At 41.6% G+C, this 15,651-nt stretch overlaps 1 protein-coding gene across 5 annotated transcripts in view; it reads left to right on the forward strand.

Annotated features, from left to right (window-relative positions):
* The window catches only part of LPAR1 (lysophosphatidic acid receptor 1), a 122,994-nt gene that overhangs the window by 34,055 nt on the left and 73,288 nt on the right, over positions 1 to 15,651 (forward strand). For all 5 annotated transcript variants that reach the window (XM_032764939.2, XM_032764941.2, XM_032764943.2 and 2 more), the window contains exon 2: positions 15,053 to 15,206. In XM_032764939.2, coding sequence (XP_032620830.1) covers positions 15,147 to 15,206 — 60 coding nt within the window. In that variant the 5' untranslated portion in view covers positions 15,053 to 15,146. The remainder of the gene's footprint in view (positions 1 to 15,052; positions 15,207 to 15,651) is intronic.

Below are 15,651 nucleotides of genomic sequence, written 5' to 3' on the forward strand. Positions count from 1 at the left end.
CCTTCCTTTATTAAAAAGATTTCGCTACACTCAGACTCCGTGCTTGCGAGAGGGGAAGTATTGCCTCCTAGAGGTGCCCAGGAGGGTATGGTACGTAAGTGTCCCAGGTCACTGGGTCGGGGCTCGAGCCGGTTATGCCTTGTGTTATTGAAACGGAACCCCTGGATACTGAACCTGGCCCTTGTTGCTCCCAACTCAGAGGGGCAGAAGGGTTACATGTCTATAAACAAATGTCTCTGCACACTGGTTGATACTGGCTTGATAGATTGACACATCCTGGTGTGTTAACAAATAAGACCTAATCCTGCAAACACAAGTGGGTTGTCCCACTGAAGTTGGTGTACTTTAAGTACCTTCATACGTTTTTGCAGGATTGGGACCGTGTTTTTTTATTTACTTGAATATTCTTCTTTTAACTGTTATAAATTCTATTTATGGAGTTCTGGACATTTTGATAATTTTGCAAGAGCTTTGATCTTTTCCCACTAACTGAAAAGATTAGTTTCCCATTAAATGTGTGTGTTGTCAGCAAATATTTTCTCTTGCTCAAAAGATCTAAGTAATTTGATGTTGTCTAGTAACTGGTCACATTAATGTCTTTGTATATGAATCCCATTCTCTTCTCCTATCGCCTTCCCCACCCCCAATTATTGAAACAAAGGCATTATGTATTGTAATCCTTGTAATCGCCTAGCAATTGAATGCAGAGTGCAGGAGTTGATCTTAGATTGCAGCTTCAGGCAAAATACATCCTGGAATGAGTAATGGATTGGAGGAGGGAGGGGAAGGGATAAACAAACATGCATCTTTGGGGTCATAATGGTTTAATCAATTTGAGTTGAGTTACTGTGCTTAGCTAGGTCATTTGGTAAAGTTTCACGAGTTTAGCTTCTGCAAATTTATTTGTCTTAGTACAGCATGTACTGAACTCAAGGTCAAGATTCAACAATCTGCTCACTGCTACAAAATAAGACAGTGTCTCCTGATAAAACGTTACTTTAGATTTTGGCATAAAAACTAATTGTGCTTCCACATTTTTTAAAATACTGGTGCAACCATAAAAACAAAAAATAGTTTGCCATATTTATGCAGTGGTTTGTTTGAAGTAAACTACTGAAGTAAATTATTGCATAGAAAACTAGAATAACCAATGTCTGTTAGACAATTGGCCAAATTTAGACCTGTATCAAGTCACGGTTAAGTTGATAGATTTTCACCTGCATTTGCCAGGTTTGACTTTTGGCCTGAAAATAAGACTTTGTTTTCAAAGACCTTGTTGCCTTAATAAAAATATTGCCCTTGGTCACTTGCAAAAAACAAAATGATGTATTTTTGTTGGTTTGTGGGTAATCACTTAAGCACTTTTTTCAAGAACAGTTTCAATTTGATGTTCTTGTCTAATAGAAATATTGTTAAATTTCTTATAGCTACTTTAACCTAGTTGTCCATAAACTTGGTGTAACATGGTTTATGTCGTGATGATGAAGGTAGAGGACAACATTTTATGGTTGTGGTTTGAGGTGCTTAAAAAATGTTATTAGTGGCTTGCACTACTGTAATATAATAAAACTAAACTAAATTCTGTTTTGTAACAGAGCAGAATTAGATACATTTTCTCTTTCATATTTACATACTTTATGGTGATGTTTGCTAACATATAATAGCTCCTGCAGTGACCAAATGGTGCTACAATAAAAACTAGAGAAAGCTACCAAGAACCACTGCAACTTTTTCTTCCTTCCTCCACTCTACAAAACAACCACATCTGTACATTTATGTATATAAAATAAATATCTTTAACAAACACACTTTTGAGCATTTTTGTGTTAATGTGTATTACACTAGTGCCTAGATGTAATATTAAAACAGTAGAACTGTTAAAGTGAGCAGTGAAATCTTTCTTAGTACTTGTGTGAGCATATATAAAAACGCAAAACAGTGCATTTAGTTAGTGTACTATAAAAGTGACACATACTGTTAAATATGGGGAGCAATATGACTTACTTCTCATGTACTTTTAGTTTTAAAAATTTTGTAAAAAAATGGAGCACGATGGCAAAGAATAATGAGGGTATACACCCAGTTTCGGGTGGGACACATGGTGGTTGGTATTTCTATTGCGCCTTCCGTCCAAGTACCTCAAATAACTTTCCAAAAAATAGTGACTTAAGACTCATAACTCCCTAGTGTAGCAGGTAGTACTGTTACCCTCCCCCACACTTTTGGTATGGAGAAAATGAGTCAACAGAGTGGTTAAGGGATATAGTTTCAGCCAGTGGGTGCCCACCAGAAGAAACTGTGCCTGGAAGAAGATGCAGAGGTGAGTTGCTACTATACTGGTCCCCTGCCTCTCTCCCAGTGAAGAGGCATTTCTCCAGACTCTGCGCCAGAAGCTCTGGAAGGGAGTTCTAGGACAATCTAGGGACATGGATGCATGTAGGGTGACCAGACGTCCTAATTTTATCAGGACTGTCCCGATATTTGCTTGTTTGTCCCACGTCCCAACTGATGTTCAGTCGGGACACTGGACAAACAAGCAATTTTGCCCTCCACTCTGGCGCACAGGCGGAGCCCGGAGGGGCTCATGCCCCCCATGCCCCGACTCTGCCGCCTCCTTCCCCCATTGGATCCCTCCCCAAATCCCCGCCCTGGCCCTGCCTCTTCCCCAAGCACGCCGCATTCCTCTTCCCTCCCAGGTTTGTGCTGATCATCTGTATGGCGGTGCAAGCGCTGGCGGGGGGGGTGGGCGGGGTGGCACCCAGCACTCACTCATGCTTCAGCTTCTCCATCAAGGCGAGCATGGCCCGGCAGAGATCCCACAGCGGCTCCCTCCGCCCGAGCCCCTGGTAGAAGGCGAGGCAGGCCTGGGCCTCCTGCGCCGCACCCATGGCTCATGAAGCAGCCCGACTCGGGCGGGAGGGCGGCTGGGAAGCAAGCCAGGCTGCCCCAGGGATCAAGCGCAGCACGTGGGCTTGGCAGCTCCGGGCCGGGGCGCGCTCAGCTGTTGTGGACGCCATAGAGTCGGGTGGAAATGGGGCTGTGCCACCTGGCGGTGGCCATCACAAAAAGACTCTGACTTGCAGGCGCGCCAGCCTCCCATCTAGTGCTGCAGGGGGTCTAGCCAGGCTGCAAGGAGTTGCCACTGCTCGCCCGGCTCAGATCCCTCGGCCCAGCTCCCACCTGCTGCAGCCACTGCTGGAGAATCCTGTGGGCGCAGTTCCGCGGCTGGGACCTCGTTTCTGCTCCTCTTTGCACTGCTCAGCTGTGGTCCCCATCATGCCTGTCTCTTGCTTGGCTTCCCTGACACCTGTGGTGTGGTTGGAGGGGTTGGCTGAACTTGGCAGTGGTTTCAACCTGGGGTCCCCAGGGGCCCACAGAATATACCTCAGGATTCCAAGGGGTCCCGAGGCGAGCTGGTGTGGGGGGGTCTCCGGCGGCATTTTTTTTTCCTCCGTGCCCCCCCCAGCCCTGCGTCCCAATATTTCACCTTTGTCATCTGGTTACCCTACATGCCTGGAGGTCTGTCTATGTGCTGTTGTTCCTTGGAAAGATCTCCCTGCTTGTGGTTGGCATAATTTGCTTGGGGGTGAAGGCCGCTTGTGATGGAATGCAGGCAACACTAATGCTGCTTTTGCCGTGCATATGGTGTCAGTGCCTAAATGAAGGGGGGAACAGGGGGTATGCTTTGGTCTAGAACTTGGCCCAAGGACAAACATTTTTGTCTTGGTGTCCTCCTATTCCCTCCACTTCTTCAATACCTTTTTATAACATCCTCTAATGTGTGTAAAATTGTCATATTCATTATGGGAAAATGTTTGTTCTTATAACCAAATGTAGTAAGTTAACTGCCTCCTGCTGAACGAAGAGCAATGATGTTTCCCTTATGTGAACTCTTCTGTCAAATTGCTGTAATGGGGGCTCACTAAAGGAAAAGATTCTTTGTCTCACTTCTTTGATGCCCCTAAACGTTAACCCATGTCAACACCAATAAAACGTCGTCTTCAAGTTACATGTGTGCAGAGGGAGAAAAACAAAACCGTACACAAAGCTGTTGTTGCCGTTCTTTGAGCCTGCCAGCACATGTTGTTTTGTTTGTGTTTGTTTTCTGTATTCTAAAGCTCTATTGGTAAGGATAGTCTTTTACTCGGGTTTGTATCGTGCTGAACAAACTAATGTTTAATAATTGTGTTTAGAGATGCAGGCTGCAGGGGAAGAGTGAGGAGACAGACAGTGGGTACTTCTGGCAGTAGGAGACTGCATAAAATCTGGAATGACTCCTCCTAAATAAGACCTGAAAATGGAACCTGTGTCTCAGATCTGATTTTTGTTGTTGTTAACTTGCCCCATTACATGTTTACATGTGTCTTTTTCTTTTTTCCCCTTGACAGTCTCAGGATTTTATCCTAAATGCTTCTGGTACAACAAATGGTTATAACTGTCCTTTTTATAGTCCCGCTTATATTCCATAGCATTATCCATATTCAAAATGGATGAAATCAGGATAATTTTGTTTCAAGGCTATAATGGAACCATGTAATAATAATAATCAGGATCAGCATCTTCTGATACAAATTGGCATCTCACCAATCTAATCCAGAGTCTTTCATGAACTCTTTTCAGTTGCATTTATCCTTTGTTTCTTAAGCCCTTTAGTAAGATGATTTTATGATGTAACCTTTGACATAGTAAGTTACTTTTCATCCCCAGGAAACCTATTCTCCAAAGTAGTCTTTTGTTCCCATTAAAAAAAAAATCTATTCTTATATAGCAGGGGTAGGCAACCTATGGCACGCGTGCCGAAGGCAGCACGCAAGCTGATTTTCAGTGGCACTCACACTGCCCAGGTCCTGACCACCAATCCAGGGGGCTCTGCATTTTAATTTAATTTTAAATGAAGCTTCTTAAACATTTTAAAAACCTTATTTACTTTACATACAACAATAGTTTAGTTATATATTATGGACTTATAGAAAGAGACCTTCTAAAAACGTTAAAATGTATTACTGGCATGCGGAACCTTAAATTAGAGTGAATAAATGAAAACTCGACACACCACTTCCAAAAGGTTGCCGACTCCTGTTATATAGGGTGTGTAACCACACACACAGCCAAACTGCATTACCTAGCTCTCATTTGGGTTCAGTGTTTAAAACTGTAAGGTTGCAGCTGATCATCAAAGAGAGAATGTGGCATGGTGAAAAGTTACGAATTCCAAAATCCCAGTTTATCCTTTGGCCTAAGGAGTCTGCTTATAACAGCTTCGACTTCTTTCCAATGAAGTAAATGTATACTTAGGATCTCAAACAAATTAGTTGTGGAGCTCAAACAACGTGCATGGTCCTTTGTCCCGTGTACTTCCATCCTCACCTTTATTTCTATACAGAGATCTATTCTTCTACCTTTTAGAAATAACTTAAAAAATGACTATTTTGTTCCTCTTCCTGTTGAGTCTGGGACAGGTGATCCAGAGATTAACATGATCAAGTACAACATTTTTTGAGAGAGATGCACTTTATTCATTAGGGATATTTGTGTGTTGTGTAGGTCAGATCTGCACTACAGTGTCAATTATCTTAACTGGTTTTCTTAGGGAACCCAATGCTTGAACTTTTAAAATAAATGAAGCTTTCTAGATGCTGAATACTGTCTTGTGGCCACATAGCATCTGGCAGAGATTAGTCATGTTCATAAAGCAGAAATTCCATAATCTGCAGTTTCATCATTAAATGTATGGCTCCTATGTAGTTCCCCATATATAGTTATCTGTTTGCTGGATATGTTTACTGTAAAGATAACCATGTATATAAACAGTAGGAGTAATTAGAGTAATATTTGTATTAAACACCTGCCATTTCATAGTTTGGTTATGATGTGTTTGAATCTGCTCACTAATTCTTGGCACTCTTTCAATGCCTTGTAATACAGCAAGCTGTCAAAATCTCATTAGTAGGAAGCTGCCCTTGTCCTTTTGTGGTTCAGACTTGTTCCTCTTTAATAAACGATTGCATTTTCTGGCACTGTGCCTTTTTGCTATAGTAAATTTGTCTGAGAATCCTATTTCCTGTATTTTCCCCCCAGGGGCTCAGGGCCTGATTCTGTACTCTCATTAATTTTATATCCATGTAACTTCATTGACTTAAATGGATTTATTCCTGATTTTATACTTATACAAGACCATAATCAACTCCGTGTGTGTGTGTGTTTCTACAGCAGTGCCTATTGTACATCATCCAGCCAGAGCTGTGGAGTATTTTTAATATGGACATATTAATTTCCAGCTGGAGCACTTTCAATAACCTAATCATCTATCCGAAGCTTCTCACCGTAATCGTCCTCTTAAGCAGGTCAAGTAATCAGACACTGTACAAGCAGGCAGTATTGACTTTCCCCCTACTTAGTTTATGATCTGACCTTTATAATTTGACTACACAATGGTTGTATTTTCAGGTTTTATGCTCTATTATTTTATGTTAAATCTGGAGAGCTCTTAGAAACTGTCTTAACCTTTACTTGGAAAGATTTTAAGATTTTTCTTGTCAACCAGTGCTTTAAAAATGTATCAAATGCCTATATGCTAGAACAGGGGTAGGCAACCTGTGGCACACTTGCCGCCTTTGTCACGCGAGCTGATTTTCAGTGGCACTCACACTGCCCGGGTCCTGGCCACCAGTCCGGGGGGCTCTGCATTTTAATTTAATTTTAAATGAAACTTCTTAAACATTTTAAAAACCTTATTTACTTTACATACAACAATAGTTTGGCTATATATTGTAGACTTATAGAAAGAGACCTTCTAAAAAATTTAAAATGTATTACTGGCACGTGAAATCTTAAATTAGAGTGAATAAATGAAGACTCGGCACAGCACTTCTGAAAGGTTACCGACCCCTGTGCTAAAGGATGATATAAAAAATGAAGGGGTGCGGCTCACAGCAGTGTGATGCTAGGCGAATGCTCCTGTGGGAAACCCACCTATCCGGCCACCACCAGCTGGATTCCAGCCAGGGTTCTATATATAATACATAAAAATGAGTTACTCAGAATAGTGCATGTTGCTGTGGCAACACGTGATACTAGTGTTGGGCTGTTGGTTTAGGTTAATCTGTGTGTGCATATCTGAGTGTGTCAGGGATTTCAATATTTTAGTGCTGTTCTGACATGTTGTCTACTGGTTTTGGCTGTTAAGTCCTGATGAGCTCCTTAATCACTACTTCTTTAGTAACTTCTCCTTTACTGCAAATGATAGGCTAGTTAAGGAATTCAGATAAGCATTCTATGAAAAATATATTCGGCAGAAACTATACATATGTTTGTGTGTGATGTGTCATTTGTCATATCCTTTTTCCCCTTCTGTTACAGGGATTTTCTGTGGGTGTGCGCTATTTGTGTGTATGTGCATATATACATTAAGAGAGGAGAGAGTTCCATTCATCAGTGATTTTGGTTAATATGTTGTCCCCGTCACTTTTCAGTATTTTGTACTTTTGTATGAACTTTGATCTGTTGGTTTCTTGTACTTGGAGTCTTCATGTTCTGAAACATGGAGGTATTTTTAACTTCACATTCATTGAGGTTTGTGGTCATTCTGATCTCTTCAAGAAGCAGATCTTCTAAAAAGATGTCTTCTGCTCACACAAGCCTCACTCCTGAGGTTGACAATTAAATTGCTCCAGTGAAGCACAGCCATTGTGGGAGGCCGTGGTCACACAGAGGTAGGCAGTCCCTCCAGTAACTCGTGCTGTTCCCATGGTGGACTTCAAAGGTGAGTTCTGAAACCTGGTATTCAGTGGCAAGACAGTAAAGAAAGTGGAGCACTAGGGCAAGGTTCATTGAATCAGCAGGCTACTTTTTACTTTGATTGGACTAACTTCTCAGCATGTGTAAGCTCGAAAACTTCTCTTTCACCAACAGAAGTTGGTCCCCTAAAAGATATTACCTCACCCACCTTCTCTCTCTTATATACTGGAACCAACATGGGTGCAACAACAATGGACGTTAACTGCAATACTTCTGTGATGGGGTGAACGCCACACCCAAGCCCTGAGCAGGTTAATGTGGGCCAGACGGGGCCAATTAATCTTAGATGCTGCAGGGGAACTACGGATTGATACGGCCTAGGGAAGATGAAACCTAGCTGGGCTAGGAGCATAAAGCTAGGAAGTGAGAGCAGGAGGGGGATGCAGGTATGAGGTCTATACTCATTCCCTAGAGAGAAAGGAGTTGGCCAAGGTCAAGGAGGAAATCCAGGGGGAGAATAAGACCTGGGTCCTGCCTAGACTAGGCAGTCTTACAGGAGGCCTAGAGGGGTGAAGTAGAAACAGAGAGTGGAGGAAGCTCTTGGGTAAACTCAGAGATTGGCAAGGAGAGAGAGGAGGGGTAGGAAGGAGCCCAGGGAAATAACAACAGGGTGTAAGACTAAACAGACTTATATTGCTAGTTATAGGTTCAGAGTAGAACGCAGGCCTGGGTTCCCTACCAGTCACTGAGAGAGTGACGCAGGATGTGGAATTGGAATGGAAGACTGTTTGAAATAGCATATGGACAGCTTGTCCGATGGGACTTTATCTGGACAGATAGGACTATCTAGTGACCTGGTCAGAGGGCAGAGTCATGAAGAGAGAATGGGGTCACAGCGTGAGTAACTGATGGAAGGAGGCGCCAGATGGGGCAAGAGTTAATTCCCAGACCTAGCCACAAGGAGGTGCCCCTACAGGGGATTTGAATCTCTTCATAACTTCTGATACTTCCCTCAGTTATCGTTACAGAATTCTATCTGTCGAGAGAACACCACCACCCTGTTCTTCACTAATCTTCATGCTGTATAATCCAGGTTCAACATTTTCAATCTCTCTTCACTTCTCCAAAATGTAATACCAGAGAGCTGTAGTGGTGTCTCACGCTTCCTTGTTTTTTAGTGGTATACTACAATATATTAGTAATATACAATTATTGATAGTACTTAATTTACCTGTTTCATTATTTAATATATATAGGTAGATATATCTATATACTCTCTGTTTTTTATATAGGACAAATTCCCATGTCAGGTATGAACTGCAAAAGACCTTAAATGCCTCATACAAATAATCACTGTAACCTATCTTTAAATTACAAGCTAATTTAAATCTAATGTTTGGTCTGTCTTGTTGCCTTGAAAACCCATCCCCAGTTTTCATTTTCTCAAAGAAAATTTTGGGAGTGGGAAATGTGCCCTCTGTGTAGAATGAACTCAGTCCTCATAAGATGAGGTTATGTATTTGGTTTTCCTAATATACGGACATACAATTCAAATAAAAAACGGTGCTGGTTAGTTCTTCAGTCTCATATGCAAAGTAAATTTTCAGAATGAGGAAATTGTGTGTGGTACCTGTGACCGTAGCATTAGAGTGATTCTTGTTTGCCAAAAAAACCCCCATAAAATAATAGTGCAACCCATGTAGAGGCCTGAGGTCTCAGTTTTACTTCTCAACTCTTAATATTGTGTTTGAACAGCTCACTGCAAATAAGTCACCAGGTGGTAAAAATTAGCCATATCCTTTTTGATAGCACTTGCCATTTTCACTTGCAGAGACTTCCTCTCTGATTCTTTGGTTCTCTTTATGGTCTGCCGCCACCTCTTTCCTGGGTAGTTCCTGCATATTACTGAGTACTTTCAGCTGCCAATGCAGTGAATGAGAGTTGAGGATGCTCAATACCTGTCAGGAGACACTTGTAGGATGACCAGATGTCCTGATTTTATAGGGCCAGTCCCGATTTTGAGGCCTCTATCTTATATAGGTTCCTATTACCCTCCACCCCCTGTCATTATTTTTCACATTTGCTGTCTGGTCACCCTAGATACTTGGCACTTGTGGGTCAAGCCTGTAGCTTCTCTGGTGCTGTGCTCAACATTTTAAAGTATCTCTAATGCATCTAGTCAAAGTGTCTAGGGTGTGTAACAAATGAACAAGCTCACACCGCGGGACACACATTCTAGTACAGCCTTCGTTGTATCTGGTGGCACCCTCTGCTGCTTAAGCGGGTGATTCCCAAAAAAGTCTTAAAATACTTCTCTTTACTTAGCTGTTAAACGTAGTTGGTAAAAGAAATAATTTATATGTTTGTAGAAACGATTAAGTATGGCTAAGTGGATAAATAGAAATTTGTGCTCAGAGTATGTTTAGGAATTTTGAATTAACTCCGTAGTTTGTATTTGTTTGGAGAAACCTTAAAACAAATCCTTAGTTTTTATGGAAACAGATATAACCACTTTCTCCCCATTTGAGGAGTAATGAGCCAAGATGCATTAAACTTCTAAATAAAATCAAATTAAGATAGCATGTAATTGGTTTTAAGCTTTGTGTGTTGTATCTCTTACTTTTGTACATGATACAGTGAACATAACCAATTTAAGGATCAATGGATTCAGAATCTTTTTTGTCCCTTGATTCTGTCTGGCGGGTATAAGGAGATAGGGTTGCCAGGTGTCCGGTTTTTGACTGAAATGCCTGATCAAAAGGGGACCCTAGTGGCTCCAGTCAGCACTGCTGACCGGGCCATTATAAGTCCGGTTGGTGCAGCGCTGGCAGGCTCCCAACCTGGTTTTGCACAGGTCCCTGCAAGCGGTGACATGTCCCTTGGCTCCTAGTGAAGGGTCAGCCAGGGGGCTCCGCGCACTGGCCCTGCCTCGAGTGCCAGGTCTGCAGCTCCCATTGGCTGGGAATCGCGGCTAGTGGGAGCTGCGCTAGCAGCATCTTTGGGCAAAGGCAGCGTACTAAGCTGCCTGGCTCTGCCTCTGCCTAGGAGCCGAGGGACATGTCGCCACCTGTGGGAAGTCACCCGAGGTGAGTGGAGCCCATGCCCCCTCCCACAGCCAAACTGGCTCCTGGAGCCTGCACCCCCTCCCGCACCACAATCCCCTGCCCCAAACCCCTCCCGCACCCAAACTCCCTCCCAGAGCCCACACCTCAAACCCTGTCCTATGCCCCTGCCCCAGCCTGGATCCCCCTCCTGCACCCTGAACCCCTCTGTTCTGGCCCCACCCCAGATCCCATACCCCCAGCCCAGAGCCCATACCCCCTCTCACACTGCAACCCCCTGCCTCAGCCTGGGGTCCCTCCCACACTCCAAACCCCTTGGCCCAGCCTGGAGCCTTCTCTTTCACCCCAAACCCCAACCGACAGAGGGAGGGGGATGGAGTGAGTGGGGGTGGAGCCTCAGAGAAGGGGTGGGGCATCAGGGAAAAGGGCAAGGCAAGGGTCTTCAGTTTTGTGCTGTAAGAAAGTTAGCAACCCTATAAGGAGAAGGACAGAAAATGGTAACTTTTTCTTATCTGGTAATCAGATTTCTGTGACTTCTGTTCCAAGCTGGACAGCTCTCCCCAAATTTAGTAAAACAGAGTTTTTGGCTCATTTGTTTTGAATTTTCCCCTTTTTTCTCATTAGAACCCTGAACACTATTTTCTAACAGTAACAACATTTGGGGAATAAAAAGAGACAAGAAGAAGCAATGTGAAAAATACGGTGTGTGTGGATCATTATCTGACTTTAGAGAAAGTAGTAAGACCTCATGAGGCACTTCGGCTGGGCTTACCGAGGCTAGGGAGAAAGTGATAGAATCTGTCAAATCAGTGGCAGAGGAAGTTAGTGGCCTAGGACTAGAAAAGATCTTTACTGACATATTCGTGTTTGATCAAATAATGAAGTTTATTTTGGTTTAAAAAATAAATAAATGCACACTAATATTCAGACAGTGTGAATCTGCTTTCTGTGTTTGTCAGAGGGCATCGTGTTTAGTCCAAAAATCAGAGTTATAAAATAGCTACAACTGTTTTTGCAAAGGATTTGGGAGTTTTAAAGTGCTGTGTCTTGGTTATTTAGTTTCCTCTGAAGGTCTTTTGGGGAAGGTGAGGTCTCCGTGTTTTTTCCTCAACGTGAGGACAGTAGCAGAGATCTGGAGCAGAATGTCGTGTGGACAGAATGAAAAGATTTCTTGCAGGAGCTAAGCTGGGGAGAAGAGGGCTCAGTGGAGAGCTGTATAAAGAAGATGGAAAAACTGACCCTAGTGCATGGAAGATGGTCGGTTTCAGTTACATGTGATGTAAGCATGCTGGGGTATGTATGAAATTGAAGCAAGCTTTCTAGGATGACCCTTTTTAAGAGGGAGGAATATCTTACACAATGGCAGGCAGAGACTGAGCTTAAACAAAAAAAGACATGACTGACTCAGAGAAGCATGTGGAATACAGCTTTCCTGCATTACTATCTGCTCTTACTTGGCATGCTAAATATATGTTGGCTTTGAGGAAAGTGAATTAAGAATAGGAAAGTTACTGGCAGGGTTGATCTAGATGACTACACTGTGGCCTCAGTCTGATAAATACCAATTAACTCTTTTTGCATATCTGATGGATGTTCAGTACAGTCAGTGGGAGCAGTTTTCCACAACATCTTCCAGGAAAGGCAATGTTAGGTAGGGACAGCATTAAGTTTTTACCTACAAAACTTTTAAATCTGTTCCATGGCCATTAATATATATCAGTATACAGGGACGCTGGGGATTTTTGTTTTGTTTTGTGAATAAAACTGCTAAATTCCGTTTTCAGGAGTTGAGGTCCTAGAATTTGATCATTATCTTAAAACCAGTTTCAGAGAACACACTAACTTCATTTCTTTTCACCATTTTTTATTTCATTTTTTTGCACATATAATGAAGGGAAATACACAAAGAAGCTGGTATAACCTCAGTCAAAGCAACCTGAATGGGGAACTCTTTTGGTTTTCACTAACAAATGTGTTTTCCTGTTGCACCTTTGTTCTTTGTTTTTGGTTTGTGGGAAAAACTGTAATTAAATTTGTCTTGAAGTGTGCTCCAATATTAGAATAATAGTTCAAGGACTGAAATAGCAGTAAAGAAAATCACTCTCCATACCTCCTTCAAAACATGTAGGAGAAATGTCTTGAGGTTTTTAACAAAGGTATTGGCTGTTGGTGTGTTTTGTATTTGGTCCTGAGCACCATCATTCTGTCTGTGAGTGAGAGTTCCATAGTGTAGGTCCAGCTCCTCTGAAAGTTCTGTCTCCGGCCCTCCAGGAATCTCCCCAAGTTATTCAAGACTTGTGGCATGTAGCCATTGTGGGAGGTTGCCATGGTTGCCAAGGAAGAAAACATCTCTTGGACACCTAGTGTTGCTCCTATGAAGGACTTTAAGCAGGACTGAGACTTTGAACTGTACTTCGTGTTCAGTGGGAAGCTAGCACAGCTTGAGGAGTACTGGTGCAATGTGCTTACGTTGACCTATATTCCTAACTGCATAGGCTGCTATGTTGTGTATCACTGGGAGCTTTTTCAGAATGTGTCTTCATTCCTAAAGACGACTTGCAATAATCATGCCCAAAGTTTACAAATGTGTATATCTCTGCCTGAGACCAGTAGCTCAAACTACATTTGAGTACACCTTTAAATACCCACAACTTAAGTGAGAGAACATTTTAAGTACATTAGTATCAGATGCGCAGAATGTTGCAACTGTATTGAGTGCATGTGTGTTAATTATCAAGGCACAATGGTGTTTGTTAAACTTCATCTTAAATCTCCTACTGTTGCATTACTAGCTATACTAGTGGTAGCAATGGTGGGATCAGGCAACTGCTGGCATTTTTGCCAGAATGACATTTAGACTAGCTTTGGTAAGGGTGAGATGGCATAAGGGTATAAATTACAGTACACTGATGCCACCACCATTGTTACTGCTTCTTGAACTGCACCAGTGGTAATAAAATTCTGTAAGATCAACAGCACAACAAATCTATGCTAGACACAGGCAGCAAAAGGCCAGACTTCAATTTTTTCAGAAGAAGGGTCATTGCAGTTTTCTGAAATGGTTTAGCATACTTATTGAAATGGCAGACTCTTTTAAAATATCATTCTATGCACTCAGTTAAACTATCCAGAGAAATTATCTAAAACTATATGAGAGACCCCTGATAAAAATGAGGTTGTTAGAAAGAATATATCTATGGCAACAGATGACAAAGTTAAAATGTTTGACTAAATTCTCCCCCCATAAAACAAAAGTCAGTCAACAATTGAACCTTAAACTAGTAAGTGACATAAGGAATACATTTCTCATACTTCACAAAAAAACAGTTTGTTTGAGTGGTGTAAGTAGCACAAACAAAAAGAGTGAATGCAAACTAAAAATTATCAAGGGCTGCTGTACTTCTGTTCATCCTCCAAATTATTTCAGCATGTCTTGGGAAAGCTGAGATCATTATATTGCCTTTAACTGCAAATGCCTGTCTCCTTTAGAGATGAGTAATGAGCAGTAATGTTTGTATGTTTTTAAAATATAGCACTGGGGTGTTTCTGAAGAAGTTTGTGGAATTTTCAAGTATTTAATTGCACTTTTGAATAAGCATATTTTGCTTTTAAAACTGAGTATCAGTTATAATGAGACTCAAGCTTCTAGTAGTTACTCTATATTGATGGTAAAAAAATATGCAGTTAATGTGATCATACTGTATCATGCTGCAGTATTTAGACAATTTGGAGGGGAAAGGAGATACTTTCCATTTTTGAAATCTGTCCCTGGTTTACAATTAGAGATATGAGAGCAGTTATATTATCTTGTTTCAAATAAAAAATAAAATGTTGGTTTATCATGTTGGTACTTTAGAAATTGCTTATATAATACAAGTTGAAAACTAATTTTTCTGAAACAATTTTCTTGGTGAGGAAATGCATGCATATAATGCTGGTACTATGTATGTCATGATATCTCATTTCTTTTAAAACATACATTGGAATTTTTTTGTTAACGTTGCTGGATTCAATATGTTCCAATTTAGTTTTACCTGGATGGGTTAAATATTTTATTATCCTGAACCAAACTTTCAATGTGTTCCTTGAAACGTCTCTTTCAAATCTTCTGTAAATGGTCATGGATCCAATAGGCAAACTGTGCCATGCAATTAAATTAATCGGAGATTGGTTTGGAGGCAGTTTGGTATTTGGTTGGTTATGTTTACATGGCTTTCTTGATGATCTAAAGATTTTTTTCCCCTTCCTTCTAGGAGCGAATGCCAGCATGACTGAGATCTGACCAACTGTGTCAATACTTCAGGTGTGGAGGAGGGGCCTAATATATTTAACATCTGCTGAGCTACCATGGCAGTCCCGTCTGCTTTGGTGCCCTCCTCAATGATGTCGCTACCACAGGTAATTGAGGTGAGTAGACAAATACAAAATTCTGGTAGAGTGGAATTGGTCAAACTTGTGTGTGCAAAGGTGTTAAGATTAGATTCCTGATCATTGGCTGGCTTGGTTTCAAGTCATTGATAGAATTCCTCCAATGTTTTGTACTCTGGATATACTCAGCATTCATAGCATAATGTTATCCTTTTTGGGAAGTGACACTATTCTGTTCTTAGCGCCAGTACTTTATTAATAGATGCTAGTTCACAGTCCACTGTTGTTTTGTGTTTTGGTCACATCTTGAGGTCCTAACTGGGATCAGAACCCAATAGTTCTAGGCACAGTCGTGTGTGTGTGTGTGTGCGTGTGCACGCGTTCGTGCACACACACACACAATTACTCTCTATTTGTTGTTGTTAATGAGAGAGCTCAGGAAGTCTCTATTGGCCAAAATATTATTACTAAATTCACATCCGTC

The sequence above is a fragment of the Chelonoidis abingdonii genome, chromosome 6 (assembly GCF_003597395.2).
Source record: "Chelonoidis abingdonii isolate Lonesome George chromosome 6, CheloAbing_2.0, whole genome shotgun sequence".
NCBI classification, from domain to species: domain Eukaryota; kingdom Metazoa; phylum Chordata; order Testudines; family Testudinidae; genus Chelonoidis; species Chelonoidis abingdonii.